The 27,070-nt window shown below is 45.0% G+C and overlaps 1 protein-coding gene across 1 annotated transcript; it reads right to left on the minus strand.

Annotated features, from left to right (window-relative positions):
* Window positions 1-18,566: 18,566 nt before the first annotated feature.
* LOC125551109 (uncharacterized) lies at window positions 18,567-27,036 on the minus strand. Its single transcript, XM_048714268.2, has 16 exons — window positions 25,888-27,036; window positions 24,813-24,948; window positions 23,361-23,439; window positions 23,143-23,184; window positions 22,973-23,035; window positions 22,569-22,618; window positions 22,418-22,445; window positions 22,051-22,125; window positions 21,864-21,974; window positions 21,707-21,767; window positions 21,122-21,348; window positions 20,966-21,035; window positions 20,750-20,791; window positions 20,534-20,574; window positions 19,399-19,525; window positions 18,567-18,943 (listed from the first exon to the last, which is right to left on the minus strand). The coding sequence occupies exons 1-16, from the start codon at window positions 26,942-26,944 to the stop codon at window positions 18,822-18,824; spliced, it is 2,331 nt and encodes a 776-aa protein (XP_048570225.1). The 5' UTR covers window positions 26,945-27,036; the 3' UTR covers window positions 18,567-18,821.
* Window positions 27,037-27,070: the final 34 nt, after the last annotated feature.

Here is a 27,070-nt window from a genome sequence, read left to right on the forward strand (position 1 = left end):
GGTGACAAGTGAAAGACAGAGATAATTGTACATCCTTGCTCCTTTTCTTCTTTCAGCATTACACACGTAGCAACACCATTCTCGCCATCCATCCCACAATGACAAGAGCCTTTCTAGAGCACAAACCAAGGCAATATCTTCCGCTTAGATGTTCATTTTCATTTTAATTCACAACTTTTCTAGAAGGATCAACCTAACCCGTGATTTCTGTTTCTTTTTCAGATCTGCTATTCAGTAACATGATTTGGTGTGATACTAGCTGATCGTTAAAATCTGGTTTAGATTTCAGTCCCAATTTTCTCTACTCCTAATGGAGCAGTTGGTAGTCTCCGCCGGTCAATTTTCGTCCCACCAGAGACGGTTAATTTTTGTCCTCCATCCCACCTCCCGCTACCCAGCGATCTCCCCCTTCCTCCCTCCAGACCGACCAAAAAAACGGCATGCTACCACGAGGCCCGTTGTGAAACACTACGGTTCAGCGACAGAAAATCGTCCTAAAAAAATCTACGACGGTTAACCTACGAAAATTAACCTAATCGTACTATTCCCAACTGAAACCCTCACACCCGAATTGTCGTGCCCTCGATGCACTTGGCCGTCGCCGTCATTCGTCCCTATCGTCCCTAGGTACACGCACGACTCGAGCAGCAGTCATGAGACGCCGCCCTCCATCCATCGCCCCAAATCCACCCCTTCGCCGCCGCCGCTTCATCCATTCGCCACCGCCATTCCATCGCTCCGCCGCGGATCCATCCCTTCGTCGTCGCCCCGCACATCAAAGCCACAGCCCTCCATCGGACCATCCCCGTTTAGGACCCGCCGCGGATCACGTCCAGGATCCTGAATTCTCGTTGGACCAAGGCGGCGTCCACCACGTCATGGTGTTATGCTAGCGGCGATTGGGAGGCGATCCGGGCTGCTAGGGTTTAACCATGACCTGATCATGGTGGCGCTGGAGCATGTGAGGTGAGCGCTGCCGGACTCGTCCGCCTCGCCATCACTGATGATCGCGTCGGTTGTGGCCACGTCCCTTTCCGGACGGCTGTGATGATGGAGGGAACCGCCATCACTGCCAGGCTCTCCACCCATGGACGCGTCGGGTCGCTGCTCGGGGCCAGCCCCCCGTTGTGCTAGATCACGCCTCGGCTTCAGCAGCCTGACCGTAGGGGCGAAGCAACAGCACACTCATACAGCAGGGATCAAGTCCGCCATTAAATTTTCCTGCGTGATGTGTAAGTAGACGATCTATTTGTAGTTTTTAGTATGCTAGATCGATTCAACAGAGCCAAACGCACGTACGTGCAAAGCTAGATCGTAAGCATACAGGCAAGCAACTTGATTGATGTTCCCCACACGTACGTGATGCTCCTGTTTCTCTTTATTTGTTTTTAATACCGACACAATTAGGCCTCTGTGTGATTGATGTACTTTTTCATGTCACAAGGAATTTGGTATGCATGCAGATTTGACTGTGGTTGGAAGAAATTGTTGAACAATTGTTAGTAGTCCATTGTAATCTCTGCCATTTGACGCCGATGGCAAACAAAAATGTTGTTAATAATTTTCTGTATTCAGCCATGAACCACATATGATGGCACCGCCGCGAGATTCCCAAGGGCAGCAAGGTCATGTACGAGTTGGACAAGAAGACGAGGCTCATCAAGGCCAACCGCGTCCTCCACTCCTCCACATCCGGCCCACACAACTCATCCTCCGTCTTCAGCAGCTGTGCAAGAGAGATCGCGTTGACAAGTGAAAGACAGAGATAATTGTACATCCTTGCTCCTTTTTTTCTTTCAGCATTACACACGTAGCAACACCATTCTCGCCATCCATCCCACAATGACAAGAGCCTTTCTAGAGCACAAACCAAGGCAATATCTTCCGCTTAGATGTTCATTTTCATTTTAATTCACAACTTTTCCAGAAGGATCAACCTAACCCGTGATTTCTGTTTCTTTTTCAGATCTGCTATTCGGTAACATGATTTGGTGTGATACTAGCTGACCGTTAAAATCTGGTTTAGATTTCAGTCCCAATTTTCTGTACTCCTAATGGAGCAGTTGGTAGTCTCCGCCGGTCAATTTTCGTCCCACTAGAGATGGTTAATTTTCGTCCTCCATCCCACCTCCCGCTACCCAGCGATCTCCCCCTTCCTCCCTCCAGACCGACCAAAAAAACGGCATGCTACCACGAGGCCCGTTGTGAAACACTACGGTTCAGCGACAAAAAATCGTCCTAAAAAAATCTACGACGGTTAACCTACGAAAATTAACCTAATCGTATTATTCCCAACTGAAACCCTCACACCCGAATTGTCGTGCCCTCGATGCACTTGGCCGTCGCCGTCATTCGTCCTATCGTCCCTAGGTACACGCACGACTCGAGCAGCAGTCGTGAGACGCCGCCCTCCATCCATCGCCCCAAATCCACCCCTTCGCCACCGCCGCTTCATCCATTCGCCGCCGCCATTCCATCGCTCCGCCGCGGATCCATCCCTTCGTCGTCTCCCCGCACATCAAAGCCACAGCCCTCCATCGGACCATCCCTGTTTAGGACCCGCCGCAGATCACGTCCAGGATCCTGAATTCTCGTTGGACCAAGGCGGCGTCCACCACGTCATGGTGTTATGCTAGCGGCGATTGGGAGGCGATCCGGGCTGCTAGGGTTTAACCACGACCTGATCATGGTGGCGCCGGAGCATGTGAGGTGAGCGCTGCCGGACTCGTCCGCCTCGCCATCACTGATGATCGCGTCGGTTGTGGTCACGTCCCTCTCCGGACGGCTGTGATGATGGAGGGAACCGCCATCACTGCCAGGCTCTCCACCCATGGACGCGTCGGGTCGCTGCTCGGGGCCAGCCCCCCGTTGTGCTAGATCACGCCTCGGCTTCAGCAGCCTGACCGTAGGGGCGAAGCAACAGCACACTCATACAGCAGGGATCAGGTCCGCCATTAAATTTTCCTGCGTGATGTGTAAGTAGACGATCTATTTGTAGTTTTTAGTATGCTAGATCGATTCAACAGAGCCAAACGCACGTACGTGCAAAGCTAGATCGTAAGCATACAGGAAAGCAACTTGATTGATGTTCCCCACACGTACGTGATGCTCCTGTTTCTCTTTATTTGTTTTTAATACCGACACAATTAGGCCTCTGTGTGATTGATGTACTTTTTCATGTCACAAGGAATTTGGTATGCATGCAGATTTGACTGTGGTTGGAAGAAATTGTTGAACAATTGTTAGTAGTCCATTGTAATCTCTGCCATTTGACGCCGATGGCAAACAAAAATGTTGTTAATAATTTTCTGTATTCAGCCATGAACCACATATGATGGCACCGCCGCGAGATTCCCAAGGGCAGCAAGGTCATGTACGAGTTGGACAAGAAGACGAGGCTCATCAAGGCCAACCGCGTCCTCCACTCCTCCACATCCGGCCCACACAACTCATCCTCCGTCTTCAGCAGCTGTGCAAGAGAGATCGCGGTGACAAGTGAAAGACAGAGATAATTGTACATCCTTGCTCCTTTTTTTCTTTCAGCATTACACACGTAGCAACACCATTCTCGCCATCCATCCCACAATGACAAGAGCCTTTCTAGAGCACAAACCAAGGCAATATCTTCCGCTTAGATGTTCATTTTCATTTTAATTCACAACTTTTCCAGAAGGATCAACCTAACCCGTGATTTCTGTTTCTTTTTCAGATCTGCTATTCGGTAACATGATTTGGTGTGATACTAGCTGACCGTTAAAATCTGGTTTAGATTTCAGTCCCAATTTTCTGTACTCCTAATGGAGCAGTTGGTAGTCTCCGCCGGTCAATTTTCGTCCCACTAGAGATGGTTAATTTTCGTCCTCCATCCCACCTCCCGCTACCCAGCGATCTCCCCCTTCCTCCCTCCAGACCGACCAAAAAAACGGCATGCTACCACGAGGCCCATTGTGAAACACTACGGTTCAGCGACAGAAAATCGTCCTAAAAAAATCTACGACGATTAACCTACGAAAATTAACCTAATCGTATTATTCCCAACTGAAACCCTCACACCCGAATTGTCGTGCCCTCGATGCACTTGGCCGTCGTCGTCATTCGTCCCTATCGTCCCTAGGTACACGCACGACTCGAGCAGCAGTCGTGAGACGCCGCCCTCCATCCATCGCCCCAAATCCACCCCTTCGCCACCGCCGCTTCATCCATTCGCCGCCGCCATTCCATCGCTCCGCCGCGGATCCATCCCTTCGTCGTCTCCCCGCACATCAAAGCCACAGCCCTCCATCGGACCATCCCTGTTTAGGACCCGCCGCAGATCACGTCCAGGATCCTGAATTCTCGTTGGACCAAGGCGGCGTCCACCACGTCATGGTGTTATGCTAGCGGCGATTGGGAGGCGATCCGGGCTGCTAGGGTTTAACCACGACCTGATCATGGTGGCGCCGGAGCATGTGAGGTGAGCGCTGCCGGACTCGTCCGCCTCGCCATCACTGATGATCGCGTCGGTTGTGGTCACGTCCCTCTCCGGACGGCTGTGATGATGGAGGGAACCGCCATCACTGCCAGGCTCTCCACCCATGGACGCGTCGGGTCGCTGCTCGGGGCCAGCCCCCCGTTGTGCTAGATCACGCCTCGGCTTCAGCAGCCTGACCGTAGGGGCGAAGCAACAGCACACTCATACAGCAGGGATCAGGTCCGCCATTAAATTTTCCTGCGTGATGTGTAAGTAGACGATCTATTTGTAGTTTTTAGTATGCTAGATCGATTCAACAGAGCCAAACGCACGTACGTGCAAAGCTAGATCGTAAGCATACAGGAAAGCAACTTGATTGATGTTCCCCACACGTACGTGATGCTCCTGTTTCTCTTTATTTGTTTTTAATACCGACACAATTAGGCCTCTGTGTGATTGATGTACTTTTTCATGTCACAAGGAATTTGGTATGCATGCAGATTTGACTGTGGTTGGAAGAAATTGTTGAACAATTGTTAGTAGTCCATTGTAATCTCTGCCATTTGACGCCGATGGCAAACAAAAATGTTGTTAATAATTTTCTGTATTCAGCCATGAACCACATATGATGGCACCGCCGCGAGATTCCCAAGGGCAGCAAGGTCATGTACGAGTTGGACAAGAAGACGAGGCTCATCAAGGCCAACCGCGTCCTCCACTCCTCCACATCCGGCCCACACAACTCATCCTCCGTCTTCAGCAGCTGTGCAAGAGAGATCGCGGTGACAAGTGAAAGACAGAGATAATTGTACATCCTTGCTCCTTTTTTTCTTTCAGCATTACACACGTAGCAACACCATTCTCGCCATCCATCCCACAATGACAAGAGCCTTTCTAGAGCACAAACCAAGGCAATATCTTCCGCTTAGATGTTCATTTTCATTTTAATTCACAACTTTTCCAGAAGGATCAACCTAACCCGTGATTTCTGTTTCTTTTTCAGATCTGCTATTCGGTAACATGATTTGGTGTGATACTAGCTGACCGTTAAAATCTGGTTTAGATTTCAGTCCCAATTTTCTGTACTCCTAATGGAGCAGTTGGTAGTCTCCGCCGGTCAATTTTCGTCCCACTAGAGATGGTTAATTTTCGTCCTCCATCCCACCTCCCGCTACCCAGCGATCTCCCCCTTCCTCCCTCCAGACCGACCAAAAAAACGGCATGCTACCACGAGGCCCGTTGTGAAACACTACGGTTCAGCGACAGAAAATCGTCCTAAAAAAATCTACGACGATTAACCTACGAAAATTAACCTAATCGTATTATTCCCAACTGAAACCCTCACACCCGAATTGTCGTGCCCTCGATGCACTTGGCCGTCGTCGTCATTCGTCCCTATCGTCCCTAGGTACACGCACGACTCGAGCAGCAGTCGTGAGACGCCGCCCTCCATCCATCGCCCCAAATCCACCCCTTCGCCACCGCCGCTTCATCCATTCGCCGCCGCCATTCCATCGCTCCGCCGCGGATCCATCCCTTCGTCGTCTCCCCGCACATCAAAGCCACAGCCCTCCATCGGACCATCCCTGTTTAGGACCCGCCGCAGATCACGTCCAGGATCCTGAATTCTCGTTGGACCAAGGCGGCGTCCACCACGTCATGGTGTTATGCTAGCGGCGATTGGGAGGCGATCCGGGCTGCTAGGGTTTAACCACGACCTGATCATGGTGGCGCCGGAGCATGTGAGGTGAGCGCTGCCGGACTCGTTCGCCTCGCCATCACTGATGATCGCGTCGGTTGTGGTCACGTCCCTCTCCGGACGGTTGTGATGATGGAGGGAACCGCCATCACTGCCAGGCTCTCCACCCATGGACGCGTCGGGTCGCTGCTCGGGGCCAGCCCCCCGTTGTGCTAGATCACGCCTCGGCTTCAGCAGCCTGACCGTAGGGGCGAAGCAACAGCACACTCATACAGCAGGGATCAGGTCCGCCATTAAATTTTCCTGCGTGATGTGTAAGTAGACGATCTATTTGTAGTTTTTAGTATGCTAGATCGATTCAACAGAGCCAAACGCACGTACGTGCAAAGCTAGATCGTAAGCATACAGGAAAGCAACTTGATTGATGTTCCCCACACGTACGTGATGCTCCTGTTTCTCTTTATTTGTTTTTAATACCGACACAATTAGGCCTCTGTGTGATTGATGTACTTTTTCATGTCACAAGGAATTTGGTATGCATGCAGATTTGACTATGGTTGGAAGAAATTGTTGAACAATTGTTAGTAGTCCATTGTAATCTCTGCCATTTGACGCCGATGGCAAACAAAAATGTTGTTAATAATTTTCTGTATTCAGCCATGAACCACATATGATGGCACCGCCGCGAGATTCCCAAGGGCAGCAAGGTCATGTACGAGTTGGACAAGAAGACGAGGCTCATCAAGGCCAACCGCGTCCTCCACATCCGGCCCACACAACTCATCCTCCGTCTTCAGCAGCTGTGCAAGAGAGATCGCGGTGACAAGTGAAAGACAGAGATGATTGTACATCCTTGCTCCTTTTCTTCTTTCAGCATTACACTTGTAGCAACACCATTCTCGCCATCCATCCCACAATGATAAGAGCCTTTCTAGAGCACAAACCAGGGCAATATCTTCCGCTTAGATGTTCATTTTCATTTTAATTCACAACTTTTCCAGAAGGATCAACCTAGCCCGTGATTTCTGTTTCTTTTTCAGATCTGCTATTCGGTAACATGATTTGGTGTGATACTAGCTGACCGTTAAAATTTGGTTTAGATTTCAGTCCCAATTTTTATGATAAAATAATAGTCAATGTTCAGATGCACTATTGTGGTCTTTCATCAAGTTGAAACCCATTTTGAAGTTTCAATATCCCTTGAATTCTTAATGAGTGGATGTTGAGGAGTAGTCAATGTGTTCCGTTTCATGTAGGTGGATGCGGTTATGGTTATGGTGGCGTACATCTGGGGCATTTAACGGTTTATGTGTGTAGATACAAGAGGCAGATTAATGATCATGTTAAGGAGCATGTTGATGTTGCTGAGGTATGCCCCCCACCTCTTGAGAATATTGATGACACTATGATCTCTTGATGCCAATTTCTTCAGTTCGTCGATCACATAATTTTTGGTGCAAAATGCCTGAAGCTTATGACATGGGTGAAGGTGTTAATCAAGAATAGAGATTCTCAGTAGCAATGCAGCGATACAGGTATGTATGTCCTTCTACATGACAATATGAGACTCTATGTAATTTCCTCTGAACTTTTTTAAACATATTATTTTTTAAATTTGCTAGACAAGCAGAGATCCTAAGGCCAAAGATAAAATGAATCCTTTTGCTGAACAGGAAGCATGGGAAGAACATCAAATATGTAATGTTGTTTACTTGGATTAACCACATGCAATCGGTATTGCGACTGTCTTTATGATACCATATGTATGCTCTTTGTTGTATATTTAGCAATTGGTCGACTTGATTCAGGAAAGTCAAAACTGGAATTTGGATCAGAAGATAGAAATCGGTCTTCTAATGAATGCCGGTAAGGTTTTTATTCTTCTTGTGAATTGTTCATCAGCAAAGTTTACTTCTCTCTTGATTCTAAGGGTCCATCTTTCCTCTTAGATTTGTGACAAGCCATGTAATTAATCAATAGTGAACTGCATGTCGATTGTATGGTCAGAAATTTTGTTTTGTATAAAAAGATCTTGGAGGTGTGTGCTTGGATTGGAGGTATTTCTTTAGGGTGCTTCGGTAGTTAGTTAAAGCTTGTACTAAATAATAAAGATCACACGAAAGTACCCCTCATCAGTTGATCTTGGAAGTTCTGATGCTTGGTGGAGCCATTCTTGCAGCCTGAAATTCTGTATTTTTCTGCAGGTTGTACAAGAGCAGCTCTGATGCTCAGTGGAGGTCCTGATGTAGTTGATCTTGGAAGTTCTGATGCTTGGTGGAGCCATTCTTGCAGGCTGAAATTCTGTATTTTTCTGCAGGTTGTACAAGAGCAGCTCTAATGCTCGGTGGAACCATTCTTGGTTATTATCCTGTCAGAGTTCTGCCATCTAAGACTCCAATTTTTTTCCTTTTGACCCTAAGTTTCTTCCTTGAGTAAGTAAAATTAGACTACACACGAGGGTGAGGAGACGAAGTTGGAAGGAGAGAGCACATGGGCAATTGAGGACTAAAGGATAACACTTAATCTTGCTTTTCTATATTCTTGGTTCCAAGTACAAATTACATTCAGTTCAGGTGCAAGTAGTCTTATAGATAGATAGAGAGGTGGGTTCTGATTTGTGGATGATTTTGATAATGGTATGTTTTTCCATGATTGCTGTCATTTTGTTGTCCTACATGTGTCCGTGCGTTGGGATAGTATGAAGAAAAGTTGCAGCTATCCATACATCATTATTTATGGCAGAAGGGAAATATACTGAATCATAGTCACATTTCCTAAAACTCTCGAATTCCAACTTAGCGGTGTTGATGACCATGATGAAACTGTGAAATATTAAGCGGTACTTTTCCATTGATTTTTTCATTCTCATCGTATCATTGATGTGATTGTGTGACTCAAGTTTTTATTTCCCCCTCACCTTTTAAGTTCAAAGTAGTATTCAGCAAGTTGTTGTGTCGAATATAAATCTTTGAAACACTTGCTACATAAAGGTTCAGTTGTATCATCAATAATGCCAATGCTTCTGGTTGTTGTTGCTGGCTCCTAACAGCAAAATCAAGTCTGGAAACACGTATGGTAATGGTGTAACAAAAAAAATCGAGAGAGGTTTTGAGTATGCTTTGTTAGCTATGACACTTTGATTTAGCTTACTTTGCTAGGATACCAGAACTAGCACTCTACGAGCGAAATAATTTATTTATTTCGCACCATTGTCAAATTATTACTTTGTATTCCTGAAAATTTAATATAACTGAATGTGGTGAAATGCAGTGAAAATATTGTTGATTTTGATTTAAAAATGGTTAAATTGGAAGAAAGCATTTCCGCTACATTCATCAGCAATACTGCACCATATACTATAGAACCTTGGGCCACTAAATCAGCTGTTTCCGATGGATCTTCTTGGACTCAACAGTATCAATCTACTTCCCACGCATGTGGTTTATTTTATTCTTTAGCTCAATGGAAAACCATGGTAAGTTCTGTTTTACCTTTAGGGTGTTGTCAAAATGATTTCAATGAGACCAATTAAGTGACTAGCCTATGGAAAAAGGATGATCTGTTGTTAAAATAAAATAAAAACAGATAATTGAGTAATAAATTTTGTTTTTCTAAAGCAGCTAGCCTAGAATGTTCATTCGTGAAAGATAATACCGTTTGAAGAATTCGTGGGAACGCGGTGCGGGAGCTGCTCCGTCCCGAGGGACGCACGGCGGTGATCGGGCTAAACGCAGCGGACACATCATAGTGGGAGCCGGGGGAGTTGTTGTTGACCTGGTCTCGAGGCGGGCAGGTGAATTTGTTCTGTTCTTCAGCTCGAGAAATGCAACATCGACACCAAAAGTGTTTCACCTTTTGTGGCAGACTCAAAGTGTTTATTTTTCCATTACAATTCATAACACTCATATGATCAAGTGCTAAACATACAATGTTTATATGCATCACAGCAGGAACTGATGTATGCACTTCGATTGTTTTCGTGGTTAATTGCAGCTGGCATTCTTACTGTTGTAATTAATCCAGGTACAAGTGGAGCAGTGACCATATCAGCTTTGTGGCAGCGACCAGGCAACCAAGGAGGAGTGGAGTAGCACCTAGAAGCAGCAGCCAGACAGAGAAGATTCCTGTCGATGGCAATGAGCGAAGGCGATTAGCACGACTCGGTTCTGGTGTGCTATATCAGTTTAATTTGTTGGTGTGTTATCGACCATAGATTTTGGCAAAATATTATATACTCATTATTGCTACCGTTTTGGTGCAAGAGGAGATAGTTATAGATATGTTTGGTGCCATACATTTGCCATTCTTGATGTGTCTGCTGATTAATGAGGTGGTGTAGAAGGCATAGATGGCAATTATTGCAATGAGGCTACAACATTAAGACTAGACCAGGTTGTAGCATTGAATGAATGAAGTTTGACATGAGAGACTCTGTAGCAGTATTTGGCACAATAAAATATTTGCCCAAATAATCAACCCTCTGTGAGTAGATGTACTTCATTTTTTGGTTTTATCAGCAACCTCTTTGTTTTAGTGTATTTGCTAATGATTCCCTTTCTCGCAGGATCATTTTGTCAGTGCTGCATGTAAGAAGATAATTGAGGAGTGTTCGACGGTATTTTGTGCATTGCTACATAAAATAATAATTTTATTTTCAATGAGTTTTAATGCAGGTTATCTGTGCAAAGGTAAGTGGTTAATAATACAAAGGCAAAATGCTATTGCATGGCACATGCCCGCACGTACTTAAACAGGCACATGCATGAAATCATGGTGTAACTACTACATGTGCATGCACACACACATCCTAGCAGTGGGCATCTTTAGTCTAGACACGTAGCTTAGCTTAGACACATATAAATAGTTATGTATTTGAATACCGGCAAGCTCGCGTTACATATCCGAATACCCGTTTGTATGCATACATCATATAGGTATGTATTTGAGTATCTACGGCCGGTGAGCGCGCACGCATACTTCTCCGAATATCCGATATACATGTACTTCGTTTCCTTGTTTTGATATTTGGACAGGTACATGAAATATGGGCGTGTCTTCGATGGGTGCAATCTAACACATACGTGACTGGAATCAGATGATAGGGTCACGTGAGCAGCCTATGTACGTATATTTGGCAAGCCATCAAAAATTGGAAACGGATACAACCGACCACGGAACCACATAAAAAAAGGTACGCGCCAACTAACATGGTATATATGGGGTTGATCATTTTCTTTTATATGTACAGACTTGGACGTCAAGACAAACAATAGAAGGAAATATTAGGACGGTGCAACCCTACCCGTCCAACACCGCAGCCTATATAAGCTAGCCAACCAAGGCACCAGAAGAGAGGAGGAGCTAGCTAGCATAGCTGGTGCAACAACAAACGCAGCCGAGGAGATGGCCCGGCCGTGACCGCGCGTTCGTAGGCAACAGATGTGATGAGCCCAGAAACGCCGGCCACAACGGCGGCCTGCCCATGGCGAGGATGCAGGCGCCCGAGGAGATGATGAAACGGGAGCTGATCAAGCCCCATTGACTAACTTTATTTGTTATTGTGCATTTCATCTATCAGGTGCCGCACATCCATCCATCAAGCAGCAGCAAAGCTACACACACGTCCCTGGCCAGAAACTCACGCACGCACCGTGCAGGGACGTGCCTGTTGGCGGCGTCAAACCCAAGTGCAAAGGAGGACGTGCTCACAGCGGCGTGGTGGCCGGTAGGCCACCGGCCACGGCGTGCTAGAGGATGCGTAGAGGACGCCGCTGACAGCAGGTGCACTATGACATGGAGGTGAGCTCGGATGCATGCATGTGCAACAACCCTCTTGGTACGTACAGTCTTTTTCTTACCAGGTTCCATGGAGGAGGAGGAGACACGCCCGTGGCGGCGTCGCCAAATTGGAACTCAATCACGAAGGAGGACGCGCCTGCGATGGCCGCGTAGGCCCTGTCTTGCAGCGACGAGCATGCCGCGGAGATGACAAGGCGCACATAAGGAGGAGGCACAGGAGGAAGCAGAAGACGCGTCGTGGCGGCAACATCGAGAACATCAGGAAAGCCCCGCCCATGGCGGCGGCACGCTCGTCGGGCAACATGCACACGGCCTAGCGCTGTCCGGTGGCGGCAGTGCATGCGCCAAGAAGGATCCGCGGAGGCTAGATACGTACATCTATATCTTTTTTTGTATGCAGGAGCCACAAACACATCTCAACCTGAGGAGGTAGCAGCGATAGAGAGCATGCACCGGCTGGGTTGAAGTCGAGGTCGCCATGTACCCATGCGCCCACATACAACGTTTTGACCATAGACGACGCGCCCATGGCAGTGGCGCGCTCACCAGGCATCAAGCATGCTTCTTGGCTCTGTCCGGTGGTGGTTGTAACGAGGCGGAGCATGCGAGAAGGAAAACACGGATGAACCCACGCGGCCGCAACATCACCTCACGCATCCATCAGGCCGGCTGGTACAAGTGCAAGGAACCCCGGCGGCAGCAACATGAACATGAAGCTCACGTTCCCCTACGGTGAGATGATTGTCTAATTTTTCTTTCTTCTGTTTCTCCCTCACATCCAGCATGCATGCACTATACACGGAGAGTACGGAGAGTACGTACCCGATCCCGCCGTCGTCAGAGGCGATTTCACCGTACCAGGAGTCTACACCGACACCGTCAGACTTTGTCTATGTCAAGCTCTTCGTCTTCAAGCGTCGTGTTCTTGGTTGAAGATGACCCAGGAGCAGCCGGAGCTCGCCAACGACGCAGCCCAACCACTAGCCCTGGTGCTCCTACGGCGGCCTACCCGGCCCCGACGAACAGGTCGCGACGCACAGATCATGGCGAACAGGTCTCGATGAACAGGTCCATGATGTTCCAATCACGGTGTACAGACTCCGATGCACCGGTCCTCGGCGAACAGGTCACTGGTGCACAGGTCCATGGTGTCCCGAACAGGTCTCGCGCCTTGCTTCCCAGAGGAGACGACATGGCGGAGCCGGAGCTCGCGGCGACGTAGCCCGAGACAAGTCCATGACGAACAGGTCTCTCCAGTGCACATGTCCATGGCGTTACAATCACGGCGGACAGGTCCATGGCGCCCCGGACAGGTCTCGCGCCTTGCTTCTTGGAGGGGACGATGTGGCGGAACCGGTGCTCACGACGATGCAGCCCGAGACCGGTCCCACCTATGAAAGTGCACCCACTATCGCGAACAGGTCCTTGGCGTACAGGTCTCGGCGTGCTACTTGTCTCGGTAAACCACCGAATACGGCGTTTAGCCGAGACGAGGCGCCCACAATGGCGGACAGGTCCTCTATGTATAGGACTCGATGTATAGGTCCATGGCGCCCCTGGCGTATGGGTCCCCTTTCGGTGTAGCACCCACCCAAGGCAATGAAACATCTACAACATCTCTTCACGAGTTCGCCGGGTGGCGCCCTTGACAAAATGGACTGCCATAGACTTGGCGTTCAATCAAGTGAGACACACCTATCACGGCGCATAGGTCATTGGTGAACAGCTTCCGGCGTACAGGTCTATGGCGTCGCCGGTATACAGGTCCCCTTTCTATGGCCATGTGAGGTGGCATCCTTTTCCTTGGCGGACCGCCGTAAACTCGGCGTCCAACCGAGACGAGGTGCCAACCACACCGGCATTGCAGATATGAGCGAGCGTTGGTTTTACATCGACGCTGGTCTCCACAAAAGATTACTCCCGTGAGGCAACCCCTTGCATACCCGACGAAGCCGCTACATCGTCAAGAAGTCCGAGCTGAGCAGGACCCATGCAACTTCAACACCAACTACATCGACGCTGTCAAGACCGACGAGGCGCGACGGCGAGGGCGAACATGGCCAGCACAAAGCCATGTTTTGAGTGACACGTGTACCGACGAGGACACGAGCTTTGCCGCCGCCCACACCATACACTCACACCATCATCATCATGCATGGAGAATGCGAAGCGAAGACGACAAAGACGACCACACGGCTTAATCGGAGGTATCTCGCGGAGCAACCCGCGGGAGTAATTAACCGGGAGCTTTTTGAGGCCCCGGGAATCAGGAGACCGCACATCGCCATAGTCAGGCAGGCCGCGCTAGTAGGCCACAGAGCGCAACCATATTTTATGGGATCTTGTAATTTTGTTCATCCAAAGAGATAAATAAAATACTTGTTTCCCGTATCACTTTTCTTTGTGTACTACGGTACACTGGCACGCCCGCATTTTTCTTTTCCCCGGCGCATGAGAGAAATCCATACTCCTTCTCTTCCCTTCTTCCGGAGTGCATATAAGATTTTTCTCGTGTCAAACAAGGAGACCTTTTGTCATTGTAACCGGTTCTAACGAGGTTACACGGTGCTACAATTGTTTTTTCTGTGATTGTTGATGTAAAACTGCTCGATATTTTTACTAGCAAGAGAAGACACGAGGATGATAGCGAATCATCGAGTAATAACCAAATCAGTGAGATTTATGAACCTGCCTCATTATGGTTGTGCGGTGACGTCCATGATGACGGGCCTCTCATGCGACATTGAGTTCCACCTTGTTAAGGGGGCATGGATCGATTGATTCATAGTTGGGCCTCTCCTTCTTATCATAATATTCATAACTGAAACAAACTGAATGTAGTTGTGAATCTGTTGTTGCTTTTGGTAGAGGAATATTAGGCAACGTAGTGGCTCAGGCCGGCTAGGTGCGAAGCTGGAGGAGTGAGTGGGGTAAGTCGACGGGTGGAAGAGCGTCTTCACAAGCAGCAACTCCACCATCACATTTTCCATCGATGTCAAGGGAGTCAGGTAATAAACTCGCCTTCTTATTATTACCCTCCTCTTGTTTTGGATAATCATAGTTTTTCTTTGTCAACAGAAACAAACTTGTTCATAGTTTTCTTGTGTTTTTTCTTCGATGTGACTCTTTGCCTGACATGTTGATGTTATCCCATATTGGATTTCACATAAGGAATGTCCATCCCTGAAGCACAACCTCGCGTACATGGTTAAGTGGACCAGACCAAGTCCGGAAGAAGATTGAAAATTTCAAACGTGAGAATGACAACTACAGGAAGACTATAAGACTTTATATCGATTCTTCTTGTATAATCGCTAGAACGCCTAGGGCCAACTTTATAATGATTTTTTTTCTAGACAGGAGCGCCAAGCGGTTGAGTCATTCATCGCTATGGACGTGAATAGCTGACAAGGGCCACCTTGGTCAGAATCGCTCGATAAACCAGTTCTTCTAAAAAGACAAGCAAATCCTGCCAGCAAAATCATATTACAAATAGACAGGACACCGGGCATCCAAACCACACAAGCAAGTAAATGATCGAGATAGAGGTTTGAATGATTGAGCTATACAATATGGGAATACATGCTACATGCTAAACAAGTTAGACGGATCAAAGTAATGATGGTCAATAAAGACGGAAAAATCATGGCACGCAACAGACGAGTGACCGAGTATAATGAACTTTCTATAGTCATGGATTAGTCATGTGTTAAACAAGTTCTGTTCATGGATTAGTTATTATCAAGCCTGCTGTTCTTTCTATAGTCATGTGCTATTTTTTCAATTGAACACAAGGAAGTTCCTATAGATTTTCATGGTTGATGCAAAATAGCTGAGCCTGGTTGTTTTATTCATACATATTCAGGATTGTTAGAGTATAGAATTTGTCGGTTTATGTTGTGGAGAGAGCAGTAGTGTTGTTCATCTTCTGGTTTTGATATAATTACTAACATTTATTCACTTCATAGATTAATGGATTAGTGCATGCTAACAAAACCTGTACTGTCAGAGCATTGTTCTAATGTCTCTTAAAATATATTTTTTCATAGAGGGTCGTTCTGACAAGTGTGGTACCATGCTGATCCAATAAAAGACCGGCGAAGACAAGATCAAGTTCCGCCACTTCTGCTTTGAAGAGACTGCTACCAAGCTGTACCTCAGCCTCAAGGACAAGAATGACTCCAGTTTGGGGTTCAACATGCTGCTCGCAAATCCTAATATAATATTTGAGTCTCACCATGTTACTTCCATTATAAAATGTGGCTTCGTGATGGCAGTATTGCCAACATTGACCTCATCGAGTCCATCAAGATTAATAAGCCTGGGATCAAGGATGCAGGTCCTCATCACATTCAGGCACATATATCCTCGTATGCAGTCTGATATATTCAATGGTAGATCCACCAGGTATACCATCAAGGTTAAGATCAACATGAATAACTCCATTTGGGAAAACAATAAAAGGGAAGGGATCCACTCGCCTCAAGAAGAACGACGACCACAATGAGGTATATATGCTCATACCTGTTTATTATTACATTTACACTTCTTGTTTATGTATAATTACCGTAAAACTATCTGGACCAATTTAGTCTTGTTTTGACAGGATGAATGATAGCAAGAGTAGCTTAGGACCAGTCATTTATTTACATAGCTTTTTTGTTACAGAAGCACAATAGCTAAGAATTACAGCCCTTTCTTGTACTGTGGACAAAGGTTCGACAGAAAAATAGCATAGAACCAAAGAAAGATTAGAATTAACTCACTCTTAATGCAACTATTTTCATGAAAAACAATACTACCATTGAACCGAAGGAGCCAGGTGCGGGTGTCGTTCCGAGATATATCCAGTAGCCCCACAGTCGAAGAAGCTGAAGCGGGCGGTATTGTGACCGTGCATAACAACACTCTAGGGCTAATAACTTCAGGTTCAGTGGGACGGAAACAATTGTGTAGAATGCCCTATCGTTTGATGTGATATATGCCCAAGAGATTAGGAGTCCTTGATTGTTATATGTGCCAATTCTTAAAGAAAGCAAGGAGTGAAGTAGAAGCTTCACCATTTGAGCACCAAGGACGTATCATTGACTACAATGTTCATCGGGTTGCTTAGAAGAGATATGAGCAAAAGTATGATCATTTGTAAATATTATTTTCAAGTAAGATGAGCAGCAGTACCAAGATAGAAACAATGTTAAAGTATCTTTAGATTTTATTTCATTTTTTTTATAGAGCTGGCATTTATTTGGATATGATTTTCCATGGTGGGGAGAGATGGCGATGGCGCGGGGTGAGTAGGTTGGGGGAATGAGATATGAGTGTGAGCAGTGTGTTGTGGGGTGAGAGAGTGAATCGCCTTTTTTAGATAAGAAGAAAAGGAGTTGTTGATTGCTTTTTTAAGGGAAAAGCCACTGTTTGTTTTGAAAGAAATGTCACACATTTTTTATATAGTGAATAATACCACGTATCCTAATAAGTCATTTCTATGGAATAATTGCAAACAAGTGATTCAAAGGTGAGCCATTATCAAAATTGGATGTGACCCACTCTAATAGAAGGCACGATGCCACACACTTCGACTAAAAATGTCACATGTTGTTATCTAGCAGCTGACCGATGAATATATCTTTACTTTTTCGGGTCAGAGTTTAAAACTGATGGCTTCGGCTGATGCTTTGATGGATTGGACTGAGACCTTGTCGAGTTTTACACAATCAGAAGAGGTGCATACAAATAATTGTTATTTTTTGTATATATTTTGCACATGATAACACAAAAGGTATATTTCTACATATATGTTTATTATTGTAGGGGATGAGAGAGATAAAGATGGATTATGTCGACGTTTAAAAACATCGACAAGGGTCCCCATGCGATGTCATTGAAAGGCCCAAAAATATCATCAAGTTTTATACACCAACATGAAATAAAATTAAAGGCCCGTGGCAACGCACGGGCATTGTACTAGTAGTAGTTAGTACTCCTCCTGTCCCATAATATAATGCACATTGGTTTTTGTGAGAGTCAAACTCACAAATTTTGACTAAGTTTGTTTTTTTATCTATTTCAACAATACAAAATAATATTATATGAAAATATATTTCATGATAATCTAATGATATTGATTTGATATTCCAGATGCTGATAATTTTTCTATAAACTTGATCAAAATTCACTAAGTTTGACTTTAAAAATATCTAACACACACTATGTTATGAGACGGAAGGAATAGTATTGTTTTGTCTAATTACAACACACTAGTATTAACTATCACACATGCATATATTTTCAACTTTATAATGCGTTACACCAAAATTTAAGCTTTGCTAAAAAAATTAAATTTAAGCATAACAGCCAAAAGATAATGTTGATTGATCCAACTTCCAGAACAAATTAAAAGAGCATCACATCGCCAAAACACGGCATGAACCAATTAAAATTCCAGCCGAAAGTATGTCGCATAGACCTCCCAAACTGTCGCAGGCTAGTCACATGATTGAAGAGTTAGCTTACTGCTAGGTCGGCAGATTGAACATAAACAGCAAAAAGGCTCTTGATTCACACAAAATTGATAGCAGCTGGGATGGTTATATAGACAGTGACTACTTCAGCTATCTGTTAGGCTCATGGAAAGTACATCACTATGTATAATGAATGATTTTATCCTTTCAAGCCGCTTTCATAACACTGTTGGATGCAGGTTATGTACAAAAATGAAATAAAATCAAAGAACTGTTCTGGAGGTGGAACTCGGAAGTCCAAACCAAAACCAGAAATATCTTTACAATGTCCTGCGGTTTCGGTATAGTAAAGAGGTCTCACTCAGCTGAATGGGAGCGATTCATGGTCGTCGCCTATTGAGGACCGAGTCTCCTAGGTCAGATCATCTTCAGGATCGGACAATTCACCTTCGGCAACATTCACCTCCTGGCGGGAGAATTCCCACAGCAGTTGTTCGATTCCCAGCTTCCTCAATTCATGTATCCCTTGCTCAACTGTAACAAAATTGTGTTTCATGAGTGGGAAAAAACAGAATGCGATGGGGAGAATTATATGGGGTTGAAGTTAGCGTTATGGCTGGGCTGGCAATTGGAATTGATTGCCAGATCCCAAAATTAGCAATTTCAATGTAACGTTTAGAACCTCATAAATGGTTAACCTTCTAGATGAAGACAGTTCAATTTTAAGAGAAGGGTAGGTTTGTTATCCTAAAGGTTCATGCCGCTGCTACTCTGCATCCCAACCTTGTTGCGAGCCAACTTTGGGTTATGATTTTACGATAATGGGATGTGCACCGTAAATTATGTGTGGCTTGATTATGCAAAGTCATGTTTTCACATTTGATCCAGGTTGGAACAGCATAATTAGTGCCAGTTTGCATGTTTTGTTAGGAAATGGAACCAAACAAAATTAGCTTAAGTGGGCAATGTACAAGCAGTCAAGTGCATACCATCTACAGCATCATGTGAAGTTGGTTGCTGCCCATGTCGATCAACCCACATCTGCAGTCGCTCCTCTGCGATATCCTCTTCCACATTATGGGTTTTAGCCCTTCTCCAGAAATACATGAGCCAAGCCTGAGTAATACCAAAGTGAAGGGTCACTTTTACAAGCAAAATAACAACATAGATAGAGAACAAAAAAAGAGGAAGCCCAAGAATCCCATTGGCATGTGAGACTGGACAAACTTGTCATTCTCACAAGCAATGGAAACTTTCCAGCAGCAATATTTCCTATATGACGTACAAATTAAAGGAAGATTCCTTAGCTAATATATCTCATAATTTACACTATAAGCAAGTACTGCTTATATGCAACTTTGTACTAAATCAGCGACACTTATTTGGGGACGGAAGGAGTACATTATAAGAATATCAAAACACCACAAACACGACCGAGGACCAATTGTCTAATCAACAGCCTAAAGAAACATTCTGCTACCACAAAGAATCTTGCTTCTCTCCCGATGTTTCTCTCATTTACTTCTCTCCACAACTAAACCACAATATTGAGATGTACACACAACCCCTAAACCAGTTAAATGCAACAACGCTTAGATACAACACCTAAGAGACAATGCATTAGGGCGGTTGTCTCTAAAAATATACATCACCACCTAGGATGACGAGTTAAGAAATAATGCATTGTGAGTGCCCTAACTACAGTGTCACATCATCTACGTGCTGACTTGGCAGTGCATGACACTTGCTATGATGCCTGCACTGCGAGAGTCCTAGCTTCCCAACTTTTTATCAAAATACTTCCCCTCTTATACTTCCAGTGCAATTCTAGTCATAATGCTGGTACTTTTCCCTTCTTCAGTGTCATAAAAAATAGCTAATTAATTCTTCTTGTGCTTGCAGGCCTTGCTTTGGGTAGGAAAAAAAGGTCATTTAATGCCCTTGTGAGGAAAGAGGGATGGGCAATAGGGGCATTCACTCACATTCTTAATTCTTGTGCCCAACTCTAAAAAGGGCATCTATTTCGAAATGGTGAGCATATCTTTTATAGAGGGAAGAACACACTTATTTTTCACTGGATTATGAAATACATCATATATTTATGAAGAATACATCAAGAGCTACCTGCTTGAACAACACGTCTTCCTCTTCCTCCTTGCTTAGGTCTGCAGAACCAGAAAATCAAGTTACACACTGATAAGAAATTTGCAAAATTCCCATACCGCAAAAGGATAGCATAGCATCGTGCAACAGGTAACTAAAGCTGAAAGAACAGCATTCTCATGGAGATGTAGCTAACTATACGTAGATGGCAGAAAATAAGGATAAAGATGATTGTACCAAATGCCTCAGTGAATTTTTCATCACCGGATGATTTAATATCTGCAAATAAACATAAGTGTTAGCCTCTCTGATGTGCAAGGAAGTAATATGAAATAATGATAACAGTTTAGAATGAATCCCCAGTATAGTTTTTTTGCAAAATGTATTCTTAATATTTTTAGTTTTTTACATAGTTAATAACAAATGGGAAAATCCACGGAAACAAAAACAGACCTGGATCTGATAGCTCTGCAACATTTGGACGATGATGTTGGGCAAGAGCAATAAGAACAGCATCCTCAACCTTTGAATAATAAGAAACAAACAGTGTCAGAATTCAGAACAGCCAACATAAGTGGAAGATCAGATTTTGATCAAAAACATAAGCACCTTTAAGAAGGCAAGTTCTTTAAGTCCCTTATCAACAGCAAGCATTGCTTCTATGTTGCCTTCTCCTGCTGTGACAGTCAAATCATGAACAAGCATGTCTGTTTCTTCCAAATCATTACTACCTCCATCCTTAGCTCTCAGTCCAGCTGATGTCACATACTCGAGGGGAAGAGGAGCAAACGAAGACCAGTATTCATATTTTGACATAGAGATGTCTGGATAGATGCCTGAAATCAATTGGAACTTGCAGAAATCAACTGGCAAGTTAAAAGTGGGGAGTGAAGTTACTGTTTTCTAATGGGAGTCTTGATACATACTCCCTCCGTTCCAAAATAGATGACCCAACTTTGTATTAAAGTTAATACAAAGTTGAATCATCTATTTTGGAACAGAGGGAGTAAGAAATAGAGCATAATTGTGTGAATACAACAAGGACTGGTATTATAGAATCGGTAATATTTTGAGTCCATGTATGCCATGTGACCAGCATTAAGTCTTTAGGAATTAATTGCATAAAGAAAAGCCCTCTGTGTGAATCTTAGTCCTTGTTCAGCAATATTTCGTAAGGCCCCAGCAAGGAATTACCATATTGGACAGCCAAGCCCCAGTAACGGGCAAGCCAACATCTCTTCATAACAACTTCTTCCTACAAACATCATGCATTTTAAATTAGCATTTCCAGAAGACGATGGACCTCTCTGTTCAGGTTGCATCTTTGGATTAAAAGGGAAAGGAAACTAACCATTTCTTCTTTGCTTAAGATCATCCTCTGTGTCATTGTGCGTAAGGCTTTTGTTTCAGATTCAGCCTCGTTGAGTTTCCGCTCAGCAACTGCAGCCTTTTCACTTGCAGACTAGACGAAAGAATAGCAATTTATCAGAGATGATTCAACCAATACTGTTTTTGTTACCATAGGTTAGTACTTTTACCTGGAGCTGTTGTTGAAGAGTGGTGATTTCCTCGCTTTTATCATTTTTGGATATAAGCGCTTTCCTTATTTCTTGCTGTTTTTATTTCAGAAAAACAGATATACCAATATCATTTTCACGCATAACATCCAGGAGCCAAAGATTGGCAATATGACTAACAAAAGGAATGCATTTCTATGACCTAAGTGTATGCGGGTACATGTACATTCTTTTCAGAAAAAATGTACATGTACATAAGCGAAAACAAATCCTGGGGGCACCATTCATCACAGTTGGAGTATCGACAGCAATTTTATTTGGAAAAATTGTAGAAAAAATAGACAATGTTATCAAGAAAATATCTAACTAATCAAAACAAAGATTGTACCTCCTTCCTCACTAGCATCTCCTCCCTCCTGCATTCAAATCGGAAATCGTCAAAAAAAGTGGTAGGCAAGCCAACATGCAAGAGGACGCAAGTTTTGAAAAGGAGAGAAAACCCCCTGGCATAAGAGGACCAAAATTATATGCATGGTTACCTTTTCATAAGTTTAACTTCCATAGATAATCCATCACCAAGATTAGCAACCTGAACATATTAACAAATTGTGTGATGGATAATATAAAATGTGATGGTCATAACTACATTATCTACTTGAATTGGTCACAGTACTTCTGCTTGACTCCTGGTGATACAAAGCGAAATAACCAAGCTATGTGACCAAAAAGAAAGCTTGAACCAGATGAAACTAAATCAAGACAGGATAACGACTGATGCTTCCATATCACTTCAGGTTAAAAGTGAGAAACGCTGCCCTTTTCGTATTAGCCATTTATTCACCCGCAAAAAAAGTATTAGCCATTTATAATTATATATGTAAAGAAGTAGCAAATGTCATCTTGGTAATTCCATGGTACATCAAAGAATTACTACATGGCTTACCTGTTTCTCAAGCTCCCTTGTCCGAGCTTCAGATTGTCTAAATTTCTCTTCTGCTAGTCCAAGCTAAATTTGAAAAAACAGGAGTATTATCACTAGTGCCACACATAAGACACTTACCCTTTACTTTATTTTCATCGAATTGTTCACAACATGCAAGAATTACAACGCACCTTTTCCAAAAGATTCACATTCTCATCTTTGAGCATCTCAACCTGAAAAGCAACCGTAATCAGATGACCTCATTCGAATTAAGGTACTTCATTATTCTTGATGAACACATCATATTGTATAACTAATAGCTCTGCTGTTCTAAAAAAACTAATAGCTCTGCAAAAAAGCATCCAATCGCATAAAGTATGAGGTGAAAACAACAAAACTGAGGACAAACCTCTTCTGTTAGTGTTGAACTGTCATGTGAATCTCTTGATCGACCGGACTGCGCGAAAGTAGGATCTGGATAGATTGTCCTACAAAATATTTCAGTAAAATTATTAGGTTTGATCTGAACAATCTGCTGCAAATTTACATGTAAATATCTTGACAAAGATTAGTTAGGAATGGATGATCTTGCAGAAGTAGTGAAAGTTACTCCGACAATATCAGCAATCATAAGTGTATTTTGGGTGAGCACTGTTGTGTAAACGTTTTAAGTCAATAAGAAGATGCCGGGGGTGTGATGATTAGATCAAGAGTAATGATTAGAGCAATATAATGTCAATGCACACAGTGTGCTCATGCTGAACAAAGCAATACGTAAACAGGAATTTTGCTAGCCAATTAGGAATAGACAAGATGGTGGCATCAGATTATACTTTGTAAATAGTAACATTATACTCTCTACGTGCAAGGTAAGGGAATAAACATTTATTAGCATAAAAAAAGAAATTGTAAACTCTTTTCAAATTTTATTTTATTGTAAACTACAGATAAATATAGCTCCTTTGTTTTCTCCTGTGCAAAACCCATTTGTACAACACGCCACAGTCACATTTTTAAAACTAGAAATAACTGGACCTTCCTGCATGCCTTATAAGTCAAAATTGTTCTTATTCGTATCAACCAGGAAGCCTGTGCAGTTTAAGTTCTATGCAGCATAGAGAAAGTGTCTGATTCACTTACATTTTGGGAATGCCGTTCAATTTGTTTTTTATTAAGGGCCTCTTTGATTCGTAGGATTTTGAAAACGCAGGAATATGAAAAGATTGGAGTGGCATGCCCACTTGAATCTTATAGGATTAGCCATGAGTGTTTGATGGCACAGGAAAAACAAAGGAATTGTAAAAAGAGGCTGGAGTGGATGTTAGATTTCCTATAAAATGTAGTACAAAAGATTCCATAGGCAAAATTCCTATGGGATTCAATCCTATGAATCAAAGGACCAGCATAGGAAAAAATCCTAAGGATTTCAATCCTCCAGTAATCCTATAAAATTCCTTTGAATCAAAGAGCCCTTAAGGAGCCAAAAGAAAATCAGTTTTCTACAAGTGATTTTTCATCTTACTACTTGGTGCTAGAACTGCCTACCACGGTACCACCACCTTGGTCATACATGTGTGCCATACATCACACACACAAAATTTTCATAAATCATTTGAAATCACCATGAATCACATGGATGATATTGCTTTTCTTTTTCGATAACTAACTAAAACCAAGAGTGTCAATTCTGGATTTGGTTACCAGGCACCAACTTGCACATTATAACAGAAAATGCATTAGGCAAGTTGCACCCATGTTTTCAGAGGTAATATTGGTTTGTTTCAGAAAAACAGAAGTGGTGTTGGCAGTACAGCACTACAATTCAAGCAAAACAAATTATCTCAGAAGCATATTCAGTTACCTTCTTTCTCTAGGTGTCCCATTGGGCACCTCCACAGCTTGTAGAGGCCTCACATTAGCCCCAACAGGTGGTACAAAACTTGACCTTCCTGTTGATTGTGCGCGATTTGCTACACCAGAGTCCACACCGTTCCGACCTAACTAGGTAAACGAGGACAAATATAATAAGCCGGCCAATTCATAGAACTGAAAACTGAAATTCTGAAAAGCACATCATCCTTCAATTATTATAATCAGGTTATCATGCACATGCATCAATAGTTCAGTACTTAAAGACAATCAAAAGTCAAATCAAGTTTTCCATCCGTTTACTTTTTTACCATTCAGCATGAAGCACAACAAGCTTAAATTCTACCAAAAAGAAACATCAAATGCAGCACCACCATGAAAACAACCTACCAACTACAGTTCCTGTTATTGACAAACAAAAACATTACAATTCTGCCGATTTTTACATCAACATCGATGAATTTCAGATCTTCAGGGGAGATTTCTCAGCCTTCAGACCAGCTCCAACTCTGACCATTCTTGGTCCTCTCCACATCGCTCTGGCTGATTTGGTATAATCTGTTGTTCACCCACGATCAATGCCCGCCGATCATGAAGCGGCTGTGGACTTCTACGTGCACTTCCAAGCTCAAGGGATTTGCTTGCCTCCTAATTAATGACAGGCTGAACACTAGGGACATTATGGAAATGAAAAACTGACAAGTTTCTGATAGCAACAGGTGTGTTCTCCACTCAGGCAACATGGTTGAAACTCGTGATCTTCTCCTTGGTTCGTGCCCTTTCGGACAATCTTGCTGGGGTAGGATGGATCTTCAAATGGGTGGTGGCAGCAACTTCAACCAGGAGAGATTTTCAGACAAAATGAGCTCTACCACTTAAACCCCTGATGCAGTTTGTATGCTTTGTCAACTAAATGCCCCCCTTACCTGCTAGCACTGCTATGGAAGAAATTTGCCTCGGTTTATAAAAGAAATTATGTTTAGCCTAGTTTGAGCAAATTAGTTCACAGTAAATTCCAAGAAATTGGTGCGATTGAAACAAAGGAAGGGTATCATCGTTGACATTACTTATGGCCGGTGAGTTGCTCCTGCTACGGCCTCCGGTGAGTATTGACTCCAGCGGCTTTGGCAACGCCACCGGCTCCTCGCCTCCATCCTCACTCCCTCGGCTGCTACCCCACCCGACACTCTCCACATCGGCCTCCAGCTCGGGCTCGGCAACAATAGCATTCACAACGGCCTCCCCACTGCCCTCCCGCCTCGATCGCCGGCTTGGTGGTCTGACAGCCAACACCTCCACGGCCGGCTCAGCAACAATAGGATTCACAGCGTCGTCCCCGCTGCCATCCCGCCTCGATCGTCGGCTTGGTGGTCTGGCAGCCAACGCCTCCACCGCCGGCTCAGTAACAATAGGATTCACCACGGCATCCCGACTGCCCTCCCGCCTCGATCCTCGGCTTGATGGTCTCGCGGCCATCGCCTCCGCCTCCGGTGCCGCTTCCACGCGCCTATCCGCGCTCGAACTCCGCGCTCCGCGCGACAGCTGCTGCAGTGGTGTCTCCTCCTCCACGGCCGACGCGACGTCTGGCTGCGCCTCGACGACCCTCCCAGGAGGCGCGCTGAGACGGCCGCTCTCCCTCCGCGGGTCTCTCATCCGCACCGGCGCCTCCGACTCTTCCTCCCGGCCGCGAGTGCTTGCAGGTCGCGCCCCTCGAGCGTCCCCGGTGCCGCGACGCGAGCGCGCGTCGTCCGCGTAGCCCATGTCCTCCCCGCCGCGTACCCCCCGAGCGTTGCCGACGTCCTCGGTCACGCTTCCCTCGCGCCGCAATCGCGTGGGGACGTCGTCCCTCGCGCCGGGGTCATGAGGTCCGCCGCGCCTCCGCGAGGGAGAGTCAGACGACGGGGCCGCAGGAGGCGTCGCGTTGCGGCGGTAGCGCTGGAGGTTGGGGAGCGGAGCTTCGATGATCATGCTGAACTCGCCCGCCGCGCCCGCGTGGGCCATCATGACCTCCTCCATGCGCAACATGGCCTCCCGCGCCGCAGCCGCGCGCCGGGGATCCGACGCCGCGGCGGCGGGTCGTGGCCTCCGGGCGGGGCCGACGCCGCTGGCCCGGCCTGCGTCCATTTCTGTAGCTTTGACTTTTGTTTGACTCGTTCTCCTCTCTCTCTCTCTCTCTCTCTCTCTGCCCTCAGAGCCTCGCGTTTGGGTCGGAAAGAGAGGGCAGGTTGGAAATTTGGCGTTGACGGACGG

Source organism: Triticum urartu, chromosome 4A (genome assembly GCF_056163025.1).
Source record: "Triticum urartu cultivar PI428250 chromosome 4A, HENAU_Tu73, whole genome shotgun sequence".
NCBI lineage: Eukaryota > Viridiplantae > Streptophyta > Magnoliopsida > Poales > Poaceae > Triticum > Triticum urartu.

Bases quoted from the DNA above. Each gene is read 5' to 3' on its own strand.
- LOC125551109 (XM_048714268.2), bottom strand. From the start codon at position 26,944: ATGGACGCAGGCCGGGCCAGCGGCGTCGGCCCCGCCCGGAGGCCACGA. The intron at 21,349-21,706 runs GTAATTCCTTGC...AATTGATTTCAG, and splicing joins GGGCTTGGCTGTCCAATATG to GCATCTATCCAGACATCTCT. The intron at 20,575-20,749 runs GTACAATCATCT...CTGGTTCTGCAG, and splicing joins AAAATTCACTGAGGCATTTG to ACCTAAGCAAGGAGGAAGAG.